This window comes from Heloderma suspectum, chromosome 1, assembly GCF_057233095.1.
Source record: "Heloderma suspectum isolate Gila_16-S chromosome 1, 16-S_ref, whole genome shotgun sequence".
Lineage (NCBI taxonomy): Eukaryota > Metazoa > Chordata > Lepidosauria > Squamata > Helodermatidae > Heloderma > Heloderma suspectum.
Window position 1 is genome coordinate 280,108,655 of NC_139458.1, and position 18,189 is coordinate 280,126,843.

Here is an 18,189-nt window from a genome sequence, read left to right on the forward strand (position 1 = left end):
GTTCCTTCCTGGGGGGCTTTGCCCTGCCTCCATAGTTGTGTTTGTGCCTCTCAAAGTACTTTAAAAGGTGCGCCTAAAGCGTGATTTTGCTTAGCCAGAACTGCTATCATTACTATTCAATGTTCCACTCGTGGTGTGGTGTAATTTTGCTGTAGTGCTATAGTGACTCTATGTATTGCTGTACAAATGCGCTATTTTGCTGTAGTGTTATAGCAAGTATGGGCCGACCTACATTGCGCCTGCCATTGCAACAAAGTCAGGGTCCTGTCGGGTTAAACACACTCACATTAAAACGTGATTACCCACACTCATCCATTTTCCCCGTTGCGGTTCTTGATGGAATGCACGAGATTGGTTCACACTCGAGAGCTGCACTGTTTTCCTGCTCTTAAAGACAGTGGCTCTCATTGGAGGAGCAGAAACTCTCCCTGTTTCTGCCAATTCCCCGCCCACTATCCCTCTCTTCCTCTATCCCTATGTGTGTGTGTGTGTGTGTGTGTGCGTGTAGGGATAGTGTGAGCATCCTGTTGGGGCTTGAAGCCCAATGAGAGCTTGTCCCTTGCTGCCACCGCTGTAGCAGGTGGGAGTGAAGGGAAGGAGGCACCTATTCTCTCCCCCCCACCTGCTGGAGGCCAGAGTGAGAGGCTGGGGGGTGTCTGCCAATGCTCTTTTCCCCGCACCAGCCCTTTGCAGCCAGCGCAAGGATGAGGGGCAGCGGCGATGCACCCAGCACTCATGTTTTTTTGGGGGGGGGCTGCTAGCTTCTTCGAAGCTTCAAAGACTGTGAGATGACACTGCATAGGTTCCTCAGCGCTCAAAGCTTTATCACCAGGAAGGAAATGGCTGGAGATACCAGCTCTTGTCTGATCTGGGAAGGTCAGCTGGGTCTGCCCTGGTCAGAATTTTGAATGGGAGATCGCAAGGGAATCAGGCTTCCTCCAGTGAACAGCGGGGTTTCTCTCCCTTCAAATGACACTAATGTTGACCTCCTTCTATCCCCTGCTTTGGCTTTAAAAAAAAGATTAAGGATCACAACTGAGTGCCTTTAGATACCCTTCCGTCCCCCCCCCCCCATTCTATCTTAACTGGTGCTGTAATGTTTTTTCGTGGCCCCAATCCTGGGCACTCACTTACTTGGGAGTAAGCCACATTGAATTCAGTGGAACTTACTAGTGAGTAGAAATAAGATCACCCTGTAAGTCTGCAAGCCTTGAGTAAGCCCCATTGAGCTCCATAGGGTGCACTGGAACAAAAGAGGACATTGCTTCTGAGCTTGGTGGGGTGGGGGATCAGAGGTGTCTCCCTTCATTGCAGAGAGGCATTTTACCCTCTGCTCCCTCTGATTGAGAAATGCAGAGGCAGGAGACACTCAGGTCGCGGGCGGGGGGGGGGGGCTGCTTGCGTCTTCGAAGACTGCCCAGTGATGAAATTCATGCTTAGGGCAGGGAAATCAGGCTGGAGAAGGCCTATTCTTCGAAGATTTGGAGATCTGAAGATTTGAAAATTTGAATTTAATGCCTTAATTTTTTTAAAAAAAAATCACTCCCAGGGTGATCTTATGTCTACTCAGTAGTAAGTTCCATTAAAATTTATTTAATTTTTAAATCCTTATTTTTGATTTTTTATTTTAAAAGCCAAGGCAGGGGATAGAAGGAGGTCTCATTTGAAGGGAGAGAACAAGCCCCTGAAGCCTGATTCCCTTGTGGTCTCCCATCCAAAATTCTGACCAGGGCTGACCCAGCTGAGCTTTCCAGATTGGACAAGAGCCAGCACCTCTAGCCCTCTACTGACTGGCCATAAAACTTCCAGTGCAAAGGAACCTATGCTATCAGTAGTTGGAAGACCAGGTGGGGGCATCTAGAGCTGTGATTGGACAGAAGGGAAATACAAACACCACCATATATGGACAGGCGTGGGAGGGGACTACAACGTTATAAGGTAATGAACACAGAAGAGCAAAGCACATGAATGGGAAATACCGGGTTATCAGGGTATTGAAAGCGGGAGCAGTTCCAATTCAAGGCAGTTCCTGCGTAGGATGAAAGACGAGTGGTAAAACCTTATTGGAAGCGAAAAAAAACTAACTGTAGATTGGCCCTATATGTATTGCTGCACAAATGCACTATTCCATAGCTTTTAAATGCACAATTGCAGAGTCCCGCAGTAACTACTTCAGGCACTGTGATCTGGCTGTGTATATGTATTCCTCAAGGCACTTTTACTAGTGTAAGCCTTAGCCCCTGAAACCCTCTGTACTAGCTTGCCAAATAAATACAATTTAGAGTCCTCCTTCAGTAATGACTTTAAATCTCCAAGACTGATACACCTTACAGTCCACAGGCAGCTGTGGTTGGTGAACCTGGAATGCTTACTTTAGGGACATGATGTACTGCTAATGCACTATTTCAACATTGCACTTTTACACCTTACTTTTTTAAAAAGTTAGAGGCTGCTCGGCAGAGCATACTTTGAGGGGATGGAGCTTAGTGGTAGGCAAGATGGAAGTAAATACCATGAGGTAGTTCAGAACTCCTGAACTGCCAGCCATGAAATGGCAGAAACATTGGGGAAATACAGGTGGGGTAACACTGGAGAAACACTCCTTGTCTGGGTTCAGTGAGGTCATGGCCAGGTGAAAGACACCCCCCCCCCCCGTCTTTCATGCCGGAATTAAATGCAGAAGACTGGTGCACACCATCACAGAAGTGCAGACAAGCAGAATTAAGGAAAACAATTGGACCTAACGTATTCTCAGAAAAACCGGTTTTTCTGCACAAAACTCTGGGGAGGCTGCAGGACGGCCAGAACATCATATGCCCTAAAGACCTCCAAATGCAGCAAAGTTGCAGCAAACCCTCTGTGGGGATAACCTCCAAGGGTCAAAGGAAGAGAACTCAGGAAGCAAACACTCCAGCAGAGTACAGGGAGGAAAGGCAAGACTGGAGGGTGAGTCCAAGCAGTGGGGGTTCTATGGTCCTGTATAACCTGGAGGTATTCCTATGTAGGAGCCTTCTCTAAGATTCCTCCAAATCCTACTCTAGGTGGTTGAAAGGCTGAGGAGGTTTGCATTAATTTCTCTCTGCTGGAAAGGACTGTGTTTAACTCCTAGAAATGGTTTTGTGTCTTTCTTATTGGGTTGCAGTTGCAAGAAGAACCCAGTAAGGTACACATGCATGTTTAGGTCCAGGCTGGTCCAACCGTGCTCTCAGGGGCTGAGTGTAGGGAGCCTGTACCTTCAAAATGTTTTTCTAGTTCCTTGTGTGAAGCAAAAAGGAGTAGGTAGAAAGCACAGGAGGTTGGCTTTTCCAAAAAGCCATGCTGGGTCATGGGACAGATAGCATAATTCCCTTTTCCAAGCAAATACCTTGTTATCAAATGTCCCCTTAAAAAGCATAGGATATTGGCAGTCCTTTGGAGGGTTTTCCATTTGTCTATCCTGTACAGCAACCACACATTTGCAGACTTTTGGTCTGGTGCTCTTGCTATGTTTGTGGAGTTGCATATTCAAATCCCATAGTCCTTCAGCTAAGAGAAGTAGGGATGTCAGAGAATTTCGCCACGAATCTCGGGGAGGCCGAATGCCAGCGCATTCGGCCCCCCGAAATTGGTGGTGAAATGGTCTGCCCCCCCCGCCCCCCCGGGATGGGACTTACCTTGGGCGAATCCTCCTGGCGGGGGTGGCTCCGGCGGCAGTGTGGCGGCGGTTTGGCGGCGGCGGCCGGTCTTCCGACTGACTGCTGCCACCGCCATTTCCAGTAAAACAAACAAACAAACAAAAAAAGTGATAGGTTACGTAAGGATTTACGTAGCCTATCACAGCTAGATTTTAAAAAAATACCGTGATAGGCTACGTAAATCTTTACGTAGCCTATCACGGCTGAGTAAAAAAAAACAAAAAAACCCGCGCTATTTGTGTTCCCCTTATTTTCGCCGTAGTCTACGTAAATATTTACGTAGATTAGATGTGCCAAAATAAGGAACGCAAATGGCACGGTTTGTTTGTTTTTACGCGCGGTTTGTTTTTTTTTACTCAGCCGTGATAGGCTACATGAACATTTATGTAGCCTATCACGGCTGACTGCAGGGACGCAAACAGCGGCGACTACGGCCGCCGCCATTTGCGGCCCGGCTGGCCAGGATTCATGGGTGGAGGGACGGAGCACCCCCGGCCAGAATTTCGGGGGGGAGGGACGGAGCGCCTCCCCCCCAGCCAGAATTTCAGGGGGAGGGATGGGGCGCCTCCCCCCCCACCGCGAATCAAATTTCGTTCAAGGTAAGTGACTTTCATTAGGGGTGGACGAAAGTCACTTACCTGTCCTCGAAGCTTGTTCGCGGTGGGGGGGAGGCGCTTGGCTGCTCCCCCCGCGAAGTTCAGGCCGGGGGGGGAGGCTTCCTGCCTCGCCCGGCCGAAATTCAGGCCGGGGGGGAGGCGCCTCGCCTCGCCCGGCCGCAAACTCAAAAGTTTTTTGTTTTTTTTTTAAAAACGCCCCCGTGATAGGCTACGTGACGATTAACGTAGCCTATCACGGCTAGATCTGCAAAATCAGCCATGATAGGCTACGTTAATCGTCACGTAGCCTATCACGGGCGACTTAAAAAAAAAAAAAAAGCGCGTACGCAAAGGCGGCCCCCATAGGGAGCCGCCATTCGCGTTCCTTATTTGGTCGCTGTAGTCTACGTAAAGATTTACGTAGACTACGGCGAAAATAAGGGCAACGCAAATAGCGTTGCCCTTATTTTCGCCGTAGTTTACGTAAATCTTTACGTAGACTACAACGACCAAATAAGGAACGGGAATGGCGGCTCCCTATGGGGGCCGCCATTATCCGTACGTGCTTTTTTTTTTTTTAAAGTCACCCGTTATAGGCTACGTGACGATTGACGTAGCCTATCACGGCTGACTTTGCAGATCTAGCCGTGATAGGCTACGTTAATCGTCACGTAGCCTATCACGGGGGTGTTTTTTTTTTTCTTTTATTGCAATGGTGGCGGCGGCAGCCGGTTGAAAGACCGGCTGCCGCTCCCGCCCCGGACGAACACCCGCCGAACCGCCGGCCGGACCCGCCGCCGGGAGGGATATTCGGCAAAGGTAAGTCCCATCCTGGGGGGGGGTGCGGGGGCGTGCGGAGAATTTCTTCCCGAAACTTGTTCGGGGGGCCGAACACGTTGGCGCTCGGCCCCCCGAAGTTTCGGGGAGAAATTCTCCGCCATCCCTAACTTTCGTACATCCCTAAATTTAGAGAAGACAGAGTTGGATACTTTTAGTAATAATGATTGTTTTCCCTCTGTCAAGCAAAAAATTCTAATTGGACAGGAAAAGAATCCATACTGATGTCTTCCATTTGTCTAACCAACAGAATTTAAGCCCAGTAATGGCCCAAGCAAGAGTGGCTCAGAGTTTGGCATTCATAATAGATTTGCAGTCATGGAGTTCCATTCTTGTAGTTTGTCTGGCCAAGGTGGAGATGGGGCTTGTGCCTTAAAACTCCCCCCCCCCCACACACACACTTTCTTCTGCCAAGCACAGATGTAGAAGGAGAAAAAAATTCCAAAACAGATGCATAAATAAGCATATATAATAAAACTCTGGATCAGAAACCTAATATTAAGTGGACTAAGGCAGTGGACAAGGATTTGCATGACTTAAGATAACCCTATTATCTTATAAATCACAAAGTATGTAGTTTTTTAAAAAGCAAAATGAAGAGTGCAACAAAATCTTATTTAAAATACATCTCCTGCTGAGGTGCTCATGGTGTTTTATAGCAAAAAGAAATATGAGTAAAACAGAACCTTTAAAATGCAAGCATACCAGTCAAAATGACAAATTTGTTTATGGCCTGGCAATTCATTATGGGAAATATGCCAACACTGCACAAATTATTTTGGCTTCTTCTGTAGAATAAAATTAGAAAATGTATAATTAGTAACAGTGAGATTCTAAATACATTATTCAATAAGGTAGTATTAGAGAAAGACTGAGTTTGAAAGCAATTACAAAATATTGGTGGGAAAACATGATGTGTATCTAGGGTGAGTTTCTCAAGGTCTTTCGCATCTCTGCCCTCAGCTTTTATTCTGATTATTCTTTCGTCAATTAACAATTATTTTTGGTTTTAGAACTATCATTTTTAAAACATTCAGAAAATGGAATGGATAAGTGGTCAAATACAATGCATGTAGGGTGAGGCTTATTAAGTAGCTAAGTTAGTAAAAACAGTGCTGTGAAAGGCACCTGGCACATTTCTTTTGTCTCCTTTTTTACAAGGAGCAATGCAGTTGCCACACAACTTATATAAGCTTGAGTCACTTGTACAAATAATCTGAATCAAGGAGCTATAACGTTTCTGTTTTATTACAAATAAAGCTGCTTTAATTGTTATAGCCATGCATTAGTATGCATGCTTATTCAGGAAACATAAGGACTAGAGATTGGAAACTTGATGAGCAGTGTGATCCTATGCATGTCTACTCAGAAGTTTTCAGTAGGACTTACTCCCAGGTAAGTGTCCATAGGATTGTAACCCAAAACTGCACTGTAAATTTACGATTTAAATAGACCTGTTTCTTGGTTTAAAATACTGATTAAAATTGCCTTGTTAGTCAAACCATTGTGATACAGTTCTAAACAATTGTACTGGAATATATGCTGCATTATAACTATTGTATCACTGCAATACTTGAAAAATGAACTTAGGGCACAATCTTATGCTTATTTAGACAGAAAAAGGTCCAACAGTTCCCAGCATCCCCCAGCCAGTCATGCTGGCTAGGGGATGCTAGGAACTGTAGGACTTCTTCTGTCTAAACATGAATAGGATTGCACCGTTAACCTTCTAAGCATCTGGAAAATCTCTAAAATACCTATTTGTTAGTTCTGTCTAGGGGTGTATGAAACACTTACCTTGTTCCGCTGGGGCCATCCGTGGTGGGGAGGGGAGGCACTTGGTCCTCCCCCGGAATCCTCCCTGGCCAGCTCTGCTCCACGGCGACTCCGCGGAGCCGCCGGCTGGGGCCGCCCGCAGCCGGACCTCTGTCAGCTGCTGGGCTGCGGCCACAAATGGTGGCTGCTGTAGCAGCTCCCATTTGCGTCCTTGCATTAGCCATGATAGGCTACATATATATTTACGTAGCCTATCACAGCGAAAGGCAGGGACACAAATGGCGTCCCTGCGTTAGCCCTGATAGGCTACGTAGATACTTACATAGCCTATCATGGCTTGGCAGGGATGCAATTGGCAGCTGGCATAGCGGCCGCCATTTGTGACCGCAGCCCGGCAGCAGCCGGAAGACTACCCAGAGCTGCTGCGGCTGCCAGAGCCACCACCGCCGCCAGGTAGGCTCCATCCCAGGGGGATTCCGCAAGGTGGCGGGGGGGATTGCCCCGTTCCACCACGGACTCCGGATGGAGTCTTTAGAATCCGGCCTCACTTGAGTCCATGGCAGATTTCTCCAACATCCCTAGTTTTGTCAGCTTTTAGGAATGGGTGACAATAGGGATGGCAGAGAATTCCACCACGGACTCCAATAGAATCCGCCCTCCCAGAGTCCATGGCAGAACGGACCACTCACTTCCGCCACCCCGTGAAATTCGTGCTGGCCAGATCCTACCTGCTGCTGGCTGGTCTGGGTCGTCCGCTGCCGGTCTGTGGAAGCAAATGGCGTCCAGCACAGCGGACGCCATTTGCGTCCCTGCTCTTTGCCATGATAGGCTACGTAAATCTTTACGCCATTTGCGTCCACAGATTGGCACCGGACGGAAGTCCGGCAGCAGACAGACCTGGCCAGTGGCTCTGCGGACTCGCTGCAGAGCGGAGCCAGCCAGGGAGGATTCCGGGGGGAGGAATGGATTGCCTCCCCCCCCGCGGACCCCCCAATGGACTCAGGTGAGTGGGGTTTGTACACCCCTAGGTGACAACAAACCAATTTTTGGTCTCTATAGTGATCTTTGTGTCTGTATGGAAAGCTGAGGATAGAGTCAGAACTATGAAGTTGCAAAACTACATAGTCTGTCACCTGGCATCTACATTGTATTCCTTTCGGCGCCAGGTGAAGACCTTTTTAGTTTCCCAGGCATTTTAGCTTTCTAAATTTTTATCTTTGCTGTTTTAAATCTGTATTTTAAACTCCTGCACTGCTGCTAGGTTTTATTGTGGTTGTATTGTTATATTGTGGTTTTAATGTTCTATATATTTTAAATTGTTTTACTGTGTGTTGTTTGGTTTTAATTTTTGTGAACCGCCCAGAGAGCTTCGGCTATTGGGCAGTATAGAAATAAATAAATAAATAAATAAATAATTGTGTTCAAGAGGTCAACATCTTTTCACTGCTATTATAGCTGTGCTGGTTATATATTATGAAAGAGGTCTGCATGGATTCATGTATATCTTTCATTGGGGGGTATACTAGCCATTGGGGAATAGTTGCTCTTGTTCAATCCACCAAGAAACGTTGAATAATTAAAGGTTATGACATGGACTACTTTGGTTAAGAATTCTCTATTAAATATCCCTTTTAAAAAAAGGGTCTTAAAAGGTCCTGACTTGCTAGGTGTGGAACTTGAAATTATATTTGTCCTATGACACATGTACACACACACACACTCTGAAGTGAGGCCAGGCTTCTGTTTTGTTCCACCTCACAGGAGAAGAAGTAAGAAAGAACATATAAGTTTGAAAATGTTGAGGGTCTTCCTTCCTTCCTTCCTTCCTTCCTTCCTTCCTTCCTTCCAGAAGTATAACAGGATAACATGACCATTGACATGTAAAATGTTACACTGATATCTTAAATCGAAACCTTTGAACGAAAGGTTCAGTGCTCTTTCTAGTCTGACATTTGGAACATCTCTACACTAACCTAAAATCCTGCATTTAAAATGGGGCTTTCTGCTTCCATTTTAAATGCAGGATGACAACGGACTCACTTTACACGTGCTTCCTTTCCTCCCTCCTCTTCCCCCCTCCTTCTCCCCGTATCCGAGTCTTCCATTATCTTTCATTGATCTCGCTCCTCTTCTTGCCGCTTTTCCTTTTTCACAGACGGAACTCAGGCGGAACGCAAGTGGGGTAATTTGATGGCTCATTATCTCCAATTTATTTAAAAACAGAATAAAGGTCATTTAGTGCAGCAGGTGCCCTGGAGGTTAACAACGTCGTCTAAAGGCCCACAAATTTCAGTGAGTGAGCAATCTCAATACCAGTATAAAAACTCCATGTGAAGGAGCCCTTGATCTCCAACAGTGGTCAGAAGTCCTGGGAAGCTCGTAAGTAGAAATGATAAATCGACACAGCCATTCACTGTTTGTTGCCCAGCCACCCAGATTAGAGATGAGATGATGTTTGGAGTTTCTTCACAGTGTATTTGGAATTTACACTGTGGCTATTACTCTATTTTGATTTTTTACTGTTTTAAATATTGATGGTTTATTGACTCCTGTTGCAGGCATGCTGCTCCAGCTGCCAGCCTCCTCCTTGTATTTGCTCATTCTTGGGCTTACTTGGCGGCTGTGCTATAATGGGCCAGAAACTGAGTGGGCACTTGGTTCCCTGGCCCACTGCAATGCTGCCACAGAATAAGCCCACTCATGTGTGAAATAGATGCCAAGGCTGGCGGTTGCAGTGCTGCTGGGAGGTCCAAATGGTGGCAAGCTTGGTGTGTGTGCATATGTGTCTGTGGGGGGAGGGGGGTCATAAGTGCTGGGGGCAGCCTACCCAGGGCCCCCAAAAATCTGGAGCCAGGCCTGAGTAAGGCAAAACTTTCCTTTGCAGAGGTCCTGCTATTTATTCTCTTCTATTTGTTTTTATATAACGCCAGTTAGTATTACCCAACAGTTATGGCAAAACCAAAGACATCTGTTAAGAGTTTAAGACTAAGAAGTCTTAAAAATAATTGGTCATGTTAGTTTTGGCCACTGTTTAAAAAAGACAAAATGAAGATGGAGCTGATACCTAAGTAACACTATGTAATACAGAATGCATTGGCATTTTCATATATAACTGAAATTAGGTAGGTGATGACCAAGGGTTGGGCTGTCCACAGTGGACTGCTGTCTTGAAATGCCCTCCTCAGATCTGTAAGACTAGCACCTTGCTGTATGAATTTTGAGCACCAGATGAAAACTGGTTTTTTTTTAAATTAAGTCAGTGTGTTGTTTTATTTGCTGCTCTTAATATCGTTGCTGACTTATTGCCATTTTATCCTCTGCTCTTACATTTCATTCCTATTTTTCAACTTTAATTATTTTATTATTTTCATTTGTTGAACAAAAATTTGTTCAACTTTTAATTTGTTGAAATTAAAAGTTATTTTTTTAATGAGATTTAGTGATAAGGTGGAATAAAATATCTAAACAAAGTTGACAGTTTAATAAACTTACTTAACAATTAACAAAAGAAATGTTTATAATGAATGCATTTTAGACCTGAACATAGAATTAACAAAGTTTAAGTCAATCTTCTTCTATTACACTCATATGTTTAGTCTTCATTGAGCATTTGCCTTTATGATGTGATTAAGAACAGCTTGTTCTTCTTGACCATTCTTCAATTTAGTGGTGCTAATTAGTGCTAATGACAATATTGCTTTTTTGTGGTGGGCACACCTATTTATAGGAGCCAAACTACCTATCAACACATTTTATTTAACAAGTGTGCTTAAGAACACAAGGTAGCTGGCAAACTGTCAATGCTGGGTTGCAAAAAATAAAGAGGTGTTGCTTCCAAATTGAAAGAAGTGTGTGTGTGTTTTCCCTCCAAAAGTTATGTTTATGCGTACGTAGGCATAAAGAATGTTTAAACACCATATTGTGCAGCATGTACAAAATGTGATTGGCTTTTAATTCTTTTATATTATGCTTGTATGTAACATGAAACAATATGACCAACAGAGAAAAAAAAAATAAGCCAAATACATAGAAGGGATTTGAGGGTCACATTTGGACAGCATTAACCTACAATTAATGATATTCCTGTGTTCCATTTGCATATTATTAGATTTCTCTAATATTTCAGCATTCAAACATGGTTTGACAAGGTTCTTTCTCTTACAGTTTTAAAGATACATTTTTAAATATTCAGACAAAACATGAAAAGGGTTCAAGTATTAGGGCTTCTCCACAAGGGGCTTTTATCCTGCAATCAATATTGGTTACTCACAGACATTTGCAGATCCTTTACTTGACATTGTCAAGCTGCAGGGCCTCTCCTGTGCTTTTTTGACCTTTATCCTGTTTTTTTTTTTTAAGATCGTGGATAATGAGCTATTTAAATACAATGAGTTGAATGAAAAGAGGCAGTGGTGTTATAACAGAGTGCCATCTAGTGGCTGTATAATGAAACATACAGAGCTTGCAGATAAAGGAACTCCCTGGGGAAAAAAAGCGGAAGTACGTGAAAGGTCAATCTTAATCCCGCAAAGAACACAGAAGCAGAAGCCCCAGTAAAGTTGTGGGATAAAAAGTCTCTGTGTAGAGAAGCCTATAGTGATAGAAGTGCATTGAATGGCTGTCTTGACATTAAGTTTTCCCCTCCAGTCATTTTTTCTACCATACTATCTGGGGCTGGTGTCAAGGGTAAGCATGGTTGGGTACCTGCCCGGGTACTTGCTCCTCCACTTCATCGTTGCAACCTGCTTGTCCACCTGCGTCCCACTCTGGCCCAGACAATGGTGGTGGTGAGAAGGAAGAGCAGTAGATGCCATTGCCTACTTGCTCACTGGCTCTTTGCCTGTCCAGCAAGCAAGTAGTAGCAATTATGAGAAAAAGGATGAGGAGCAATAGCAACTAGTGACAATGGTGCTCAGAAGGTAGAATCACTGATGGAGAGGGGGCATTGAGAGTGTTCTGCCTAAGGCCCCCCAAAACCTGGAGCCAGCCCTGATCGTATCTGTTATTTATCCATGCACATCCTCCTGCCACAACACTCATTGCCTCTCAACTTCAAAGTTTCAAAATATCAACTCAGAGGTTAAGAATAAATTGTGCAGATTATTACAAAATGTGTGACGTCCGCATACTCTTATAAAGTGTTGGTTCACATCATCCACTTATTTATTTTCCTTAACTCAAAAAATTGGTTTCTTAAGAACAGGATGTTTGCTGGCACTGTCTGTAAGACAATTTTGTTACCAGGGCTTTTGGTATTGGACTGGGGGGTGGAGGGGAGTTCCACATTTAAAATACTGATTTTCTTCCTACTTCATATTACTAGGTTTTTATACCTAAATATTCCCCTACTCTTATGTTAACTAAAATAATCAATATCTTGAGCCAGGCCCTACACAACTAAGCTTTCCGTGTTCCTCTCCACTCAGCATCTCAGTCTTTTGTATTTCCTTCCTCTAATAATCGGAAATGGACACAATTAAAGGATGGAAGACGTTGCATTCTAAATCTAGTGGTAAAATAAAATTTTCTCTTTAGGAGATTCTGCTTTCATGATAGATTCTTGAGTTGTGATAAAGAGAGGCTTTTTTAGACTTACTAGAATCACAGAATCATAGAATAGTAGGATTGGAAGGGGCCTATAAGACCGAGTCCAACCCCCTGCTCACTGAAGGAATCTAAGTCAAATTATCCCTGACAGATGACTGTCCAGCTTCATCTTGAAAGCCTTCAGTGTGGGAGAGCCCACTACCTCGCTAGGTAATTGGTTCCATTGTCGTATTGTTCTAACAGTCAGCTCTAACAGTCATAGAAAGATGTGCAAGATTTACATTTAGGTCTACATTTTTAGATGTGTAAGATTTACATGCAGAACAGTTTTTAACAGTAACTGCTTTTGAGACTCCCACAAGATGCAATGCAGTACGTGGAGAAAAAGGTCAAAAGCCCTACTGCTCATTGAAAAGCCGTTGTGCTCCTGATCCTAATATTCAACACTAACATATCTGCCTCAAACTCCATTGAAATATCAATGTAATAGTTACCTGGTGACACTTTAGGTTCTAGGATCAGGCCACCAGGGGCCCAAACTGAGCTGAAAAGCAAAGAAGTCTCCCATGCCATTATGAAAGCTTTGAATAGTCCTTCCCCCATGGATCTTGATGTTTTATGCATGGGAAGGAAAGATTAAAGGTGTCTGAAAGAGTTATTGTGAAGTTCCTTTTGTAAATTCCACCTTGCTTCATTATCTGATAGGAAGGGTCATCTTCCATTCTGACAGAAAGGATTTCAAAAATAATCACACACAAAATAGTTGCTTACCGGTGGTGTGCTGAAAATGTAGAATGATGAACCCTTCAGTGCCAGGAACTTGAATTTATAGAGCTGCGGGGAGTCTGCTCCCTGGAGCCTCTCATTCACCCACCCCATATGTATCACCTGCAGAATAAAATCTTTGAAAATTAATTTCAACTCAGTCTGCTGGCAGTATCACATAATAATAAGCATATTTCCTCCTGAACATCACTTTCATAATGGAAGGAAGAAAACACATTCCTTTTGTCTTATATACACAAATGCTCTAAGGTCTCTGTTGAATAAGTTCTCCATGCATGTGCATTGTCTGTGAATCCTTGTTCTTCTCTGGGTCCCTACAGCCAGCAGCTGAAAGTAATTGCAGCATAGAAACTGAGCAGTATGTAACAGAAACATTTCTTTTAAGACATGTGCATAGCACTTTAACGATGGGAATCTGAGTAATGAAGTATGAAGTTGGAATCATGTGCATATGCCACATAGCTATGAACTATGGGAGAGGCCATAGGATAGTGGTAGAGCACATGCAGAGAATCCTAGTTTTATTCCCCAGGGCTCTTAAATAGGAGGATTGGAAAAAGCCTTCTGCCTCAAACCCTGGATAGCTATTGCCAGTAAAAGAAGATAATACTGGGCTAGATGGATCAACAGTTTGACTCCGTGTAAGACAGCTTCATATGTTCATATGCCACATTTTTCTTTATACAGGCAAATCTTAACTTTGCTTACTTAACCTTGTTTATATTTAATGCAGAATTATTTGTTCTGGGGCAACTGCTGCATGATTCTGATTTTTTATCAGATTATAAGAAATATCCAGCATATAAAATGTCCTACTTCTTACCAATATTATGCTAAACTACAGGGTAAATAAATATTTCTCACCAAAACATTGTGGGCTGGATCCATAGAAGTGGAAACAGAATTCCATGCATAGAACAGGGTTTTCCTGGCCCCTCCTCTCCTCTACAGTTCCCCCTAAAAGTCACTTATGACAGCCAGAGGACCCTCTGATGGGGTCATGTGGTATGATGGGGGATGTGGCATGAGATGGGGGAATTGGCAGAAATGGGAAAGTCCACCTTTTACATAAGCAGAAGCGCCTTTCCAATTGCCCAGGGCAACTTTTGACCCAAGTCTCAGTCCTTATCAAAGTTTTAATAACAATAAAAAATTGTTTTTTTATACCCCATTATTCCTCAGAATATTACCCATGACTGAAATGCATACACATTGTGGGGCAAATTTGATTTTGGTCATTTCATTATGCATAATTAAAGTATATACCATTGTTCTTCAAAATAGCCATGACAGATGCACACGCATTGTAGTGCAAATTTCCTTTTGCTATGGAAAGCATTGAATTGGCTCCTGAGTTCCCTTCTGGGGAAGGAAGAGCTCCTTCTGACTGTGGAAGGGACTTTGATCTGGGAGAGGTTTCCGCAGAAGGAAGAGAGGGTGAAGGTCATTTTAATACCCTCTGCAGGTCCCTGCACCACCCTATACACTGTTCCAGAGACTCCCCCCAATCCTCTGGAGAAATATTTGGGGGGCACAAGTGGTTGCAGGGGAAGGGGGGATTGTCTGCCCTCTTCTACCAATGGGAACTTCCCCTGAGCAGAACTCTGCCTAAGATTTATTGTGAGTGCAGTGCATGTAAGTGCTGAGGGTGGGAAGTTATCAACAGCTAGCCCTTTCCAGGAAAATGTAGTCTTAGTATGGTAGGCATATGTTAATATGAATGTTTAGGATCAGGGTGTTCAATTATTTCTTGACCAGCAAACAACTCTGGCATTATATATCCTGACCCTTCTCTACTTTGCTTGTAGCATGTTATATTTCATTTATTTATATCTGTATCTCATTCTTCCTTTAAGGAGCTATGGCTAGAGTACATGGGATTATATTTTCATAAGAACGCTTAGGATAGAGATCTCAATGTATAGGTTTCAACTAAATAACCAGAGATCAATTCCAGACATACAATGCTATGGCTACCCTTGGATCTAATGTAGGGATGGCGGAGAATTTCTCCCCGAATCTTCGGGGGGCCGAGCGCCAACGCATTCGGCCCCCCGAAATCGGCAGTGAAATTCTCCGCCACCCCCCCCCCGGGATGGGACTTACCTTTGGCGAATGTCCCTCCCGGCGGTGGGTCCCGGCGGCAGTTCGGTGGCGGTTCGTCGCGGGCGGGGGCGGCGGCCGGTCTCCCGACTGGCTGCCGCCGCCGCCATTGCAAAAAAAAAAACTAAAGTAAAAAAACAAACACACACCCGTGCATAGGTTACGTAACAATTTACGTAGCCTATCATGGCTAGATTTCCAAAGTCAGCCGTGATAGGTTACGTAACGATTTACATAGCCTATCACGGCTAGATTTCCAAAGTCAGCCGTGATAGGCTACGTAAATCGTCACGTAGCCTATCACGGGTGACTTTGGGAAAAAAAAAAAGCGCATACGCAAATGGCGGCTCCCATGGGGACCGCCATTTGCGTTCCTTATTTTGGTACATCTAGCCTACGTAAAGATTTACGTAGACTACGGCGAAAATAAGGGCAACGCAAATAGCGTGCCCTTATTTTCGCTGTAGTCTACGTAAATCTTTACGTAGACTAGACGTGCCAAAATAAGGAACGCAAATGGCAGTCCCCATGGGAGCCGCCATTTGCGTACGTGGGTTTTTTTTTCCCCCAAAGTCACCCGTGATAGGCTACGTGACGATTTACGTAGCCTATCATGGCTGACTTTGGAAATCTAGCCGTGATTTTTTACTTTTTGTTTCGTGGCCGGGGAGACGGGGCGCTTCTCCCCGGCCTGAATTTCAGCCAGGCGAGGCGGGAAGCCTCCCCCCCGGCCTGAATTTTGGCCGGGTGAGGCGGGAAGCCTCCCCCCCTCGCCTGAACTTCGGGGGGAGAACCGAAGCGCCTCCCCCCCACCACGAAGCCAAGCTGAGAAAAGGTAAGTGACTTTCGTACATCCCTAATCTAATGGAATTCAAGTGTGAGAAGAAGTTTTGTTCATGAAAAGGGAGATGTATCTTATTTCTACCAATTCATTCCTGAAGCTATAGTCACCCATGCTCCATCAAACATCTCAGGTGGGTCCTCCAACATATAGAAGAATGTGTTTTTTGGAGGGTGCAAGGAGCTGTAGCACAGGGGTGCACAACCTATTCAGCCCTGAGGGCCACATGTAATGCTGGCTCGGGGGTCAGGGACTGCACGCACACACACATGCGCACACACAGAATCTCGGTGATTCTGATACAGACTAGTCTTTCCTCACTGCTAGCAGTTGGGAAAGAACAATCTGTATCATTCAACAGGGCCGGGGGAGAGGTCCTTTGGGGGCTGCAGCTAATGCCTTGTGGCTCCAGGGCCATAGGTTGTGCACCCTTGCAATAGCAGAAAGGACGATGAGTAAAATCTCATTCTGCAAGTAGCATTCTGCATGGAACTGTTAGAGATCTAAGTGGGGCTCCTCCTGAATAGATATTTATAGGATTGCACTGCACATCTCTATGGTTAAACAAAATAGTGTATTATGTTAATTTTGCTTCAGTGACATTTTTTGCAGATGAAGAGCTATTTCCCCTTTTACAAAAACATGGTGAAAAGACATAGAGATAAGGTAAAGATTAAAAGAAAATATAGTTTCATTTTTATGCACAATTTATTTTGGAGATTATAAGTATCATTACAATAAATATAGTATGGCAAACTGCTGAGCATAAAAATGGGGAACAAACAGGCTGGCAGAGTTGTAACATCATGCAACTGAAAATGGGAACAATGACTTCAGCAGGAGCATGATTTGCCTTTAAGTAAGTAATTAATGGCTTGCCATCGAGTGTCATGCTGCAATAAAAAATTAAGAAGGCAAAGAAAATTGTCGCCTCAAACATCTTGGGTTGGTTATTTGGTCTATTTATTCAAATACAAATGAACAGTTGGTGACAGCAATTATATATAAAAGCAGAAAAACTAAGAAAGTGAAACTGTAGCAGATTTTGCCTCTCTGGAATGCTGCATGTCTCATATGAATAAATAAATGACAATCAAAGCTGGTGAGTGTTGCCAGGTTAAGTGTCTGAAGTTCTAAAACAAGCTAGCATGCTAATTATATAATGGGCTATTTTACTTACTTCAAAATCAACTTTTTTAATTGTATGCTAGGGCATAGATTTGAGGAGCAAATTATTAATGCCATTTTTGCTAACTTTCTAAAGCTATACAACTTATTGCACACAATGCATTTTGTTGATTTAATTTTATAAACTGTCCTTCCTTAATACCTGTGGAAGTATATCACTAGCCTTATCCATCAAAGTTGTGTTACATATACCGTATATTCCATCCTTCCTCCAACACTCATCAACAGGTCCAGTGCCAGGGCTTGGCTCCACTGGGCATTTGAAAAGGGCCCATTGATCCACCACCACATCTCCCCTTCCGTGGAGGTAAGCAGGAAGCAGCAGCAGCGAAAAAGCCAGTGACACCAGCAAGCAGTGCTGCCTTATCCACCATTTTAATTCCATTCAGATGCATTATGGAGAAATTAAAATGGCAGTCGCAGCAGCAGCAAAGGAAGGGGAAAGAAAGGGAGGTGATCAGAGCTGCTGCTGGCATCACTTTTGCTGCCTAGGGGAGTGGGCTGGGCCAACTTGTCTGACTCCACTGTTGCTGTTGTTGGCACTGTCTGTGAAGGATGGGACTTTGCCATCTCCGCTACCCATGGGAGGTTGCTTGTGTCAGCTCATCTATCACTGATGCCTATAAGGGGGGACTTCACTGGCCCTGCTGCCTGCAAGCGGGGGGGGGGCATTCACCACCACTAAGTAAGGCCTCACTGAAGAGGCTGCTAAGGCCCCTCCTACTCCTGGTGCTCATCATGCTGCTCAGAGCTGTATTTTAACCTCTTAATATATTCTGTCAACTCAGTCTGAGAAAACAGTAAAAACCTTGCCCTGCCAAACAGTCTTATGTTTGATTGC

The 18,189-nt window shown here is 44.2% G+C and overlaps 1 protein-coding gene across 6 annotated transcripts in view; it reads right to left on the minus strand.

Moving 5' to 3' along the window:
• Positions 1–18,189, minus strand: part of SNTG2 (syntrophin gamma 2) — a 418,988-nt gene that overhangs the window by 62,774 nt on the left and 338,025 nt on the right. For 4 of the 6 annotated variants that reach the window (XM_084826732.1, XM_084826733.1, XM_084826735.1 and 1 more), the window contains one exon: positions 13,202–13,318. The exons of the other annotated variants lie outside the window; for them this stretch is intronic. In XM_084826732.1, the coding sequence (XP_084682858.1) occupies positions 13,202–13,318 (117 nt within the window). The remainder of the gene's footprint in view (positions 1–13,201; positions 13,319–18,189) is intronic. 6 annotated transcript variants of the gene reach the window in all.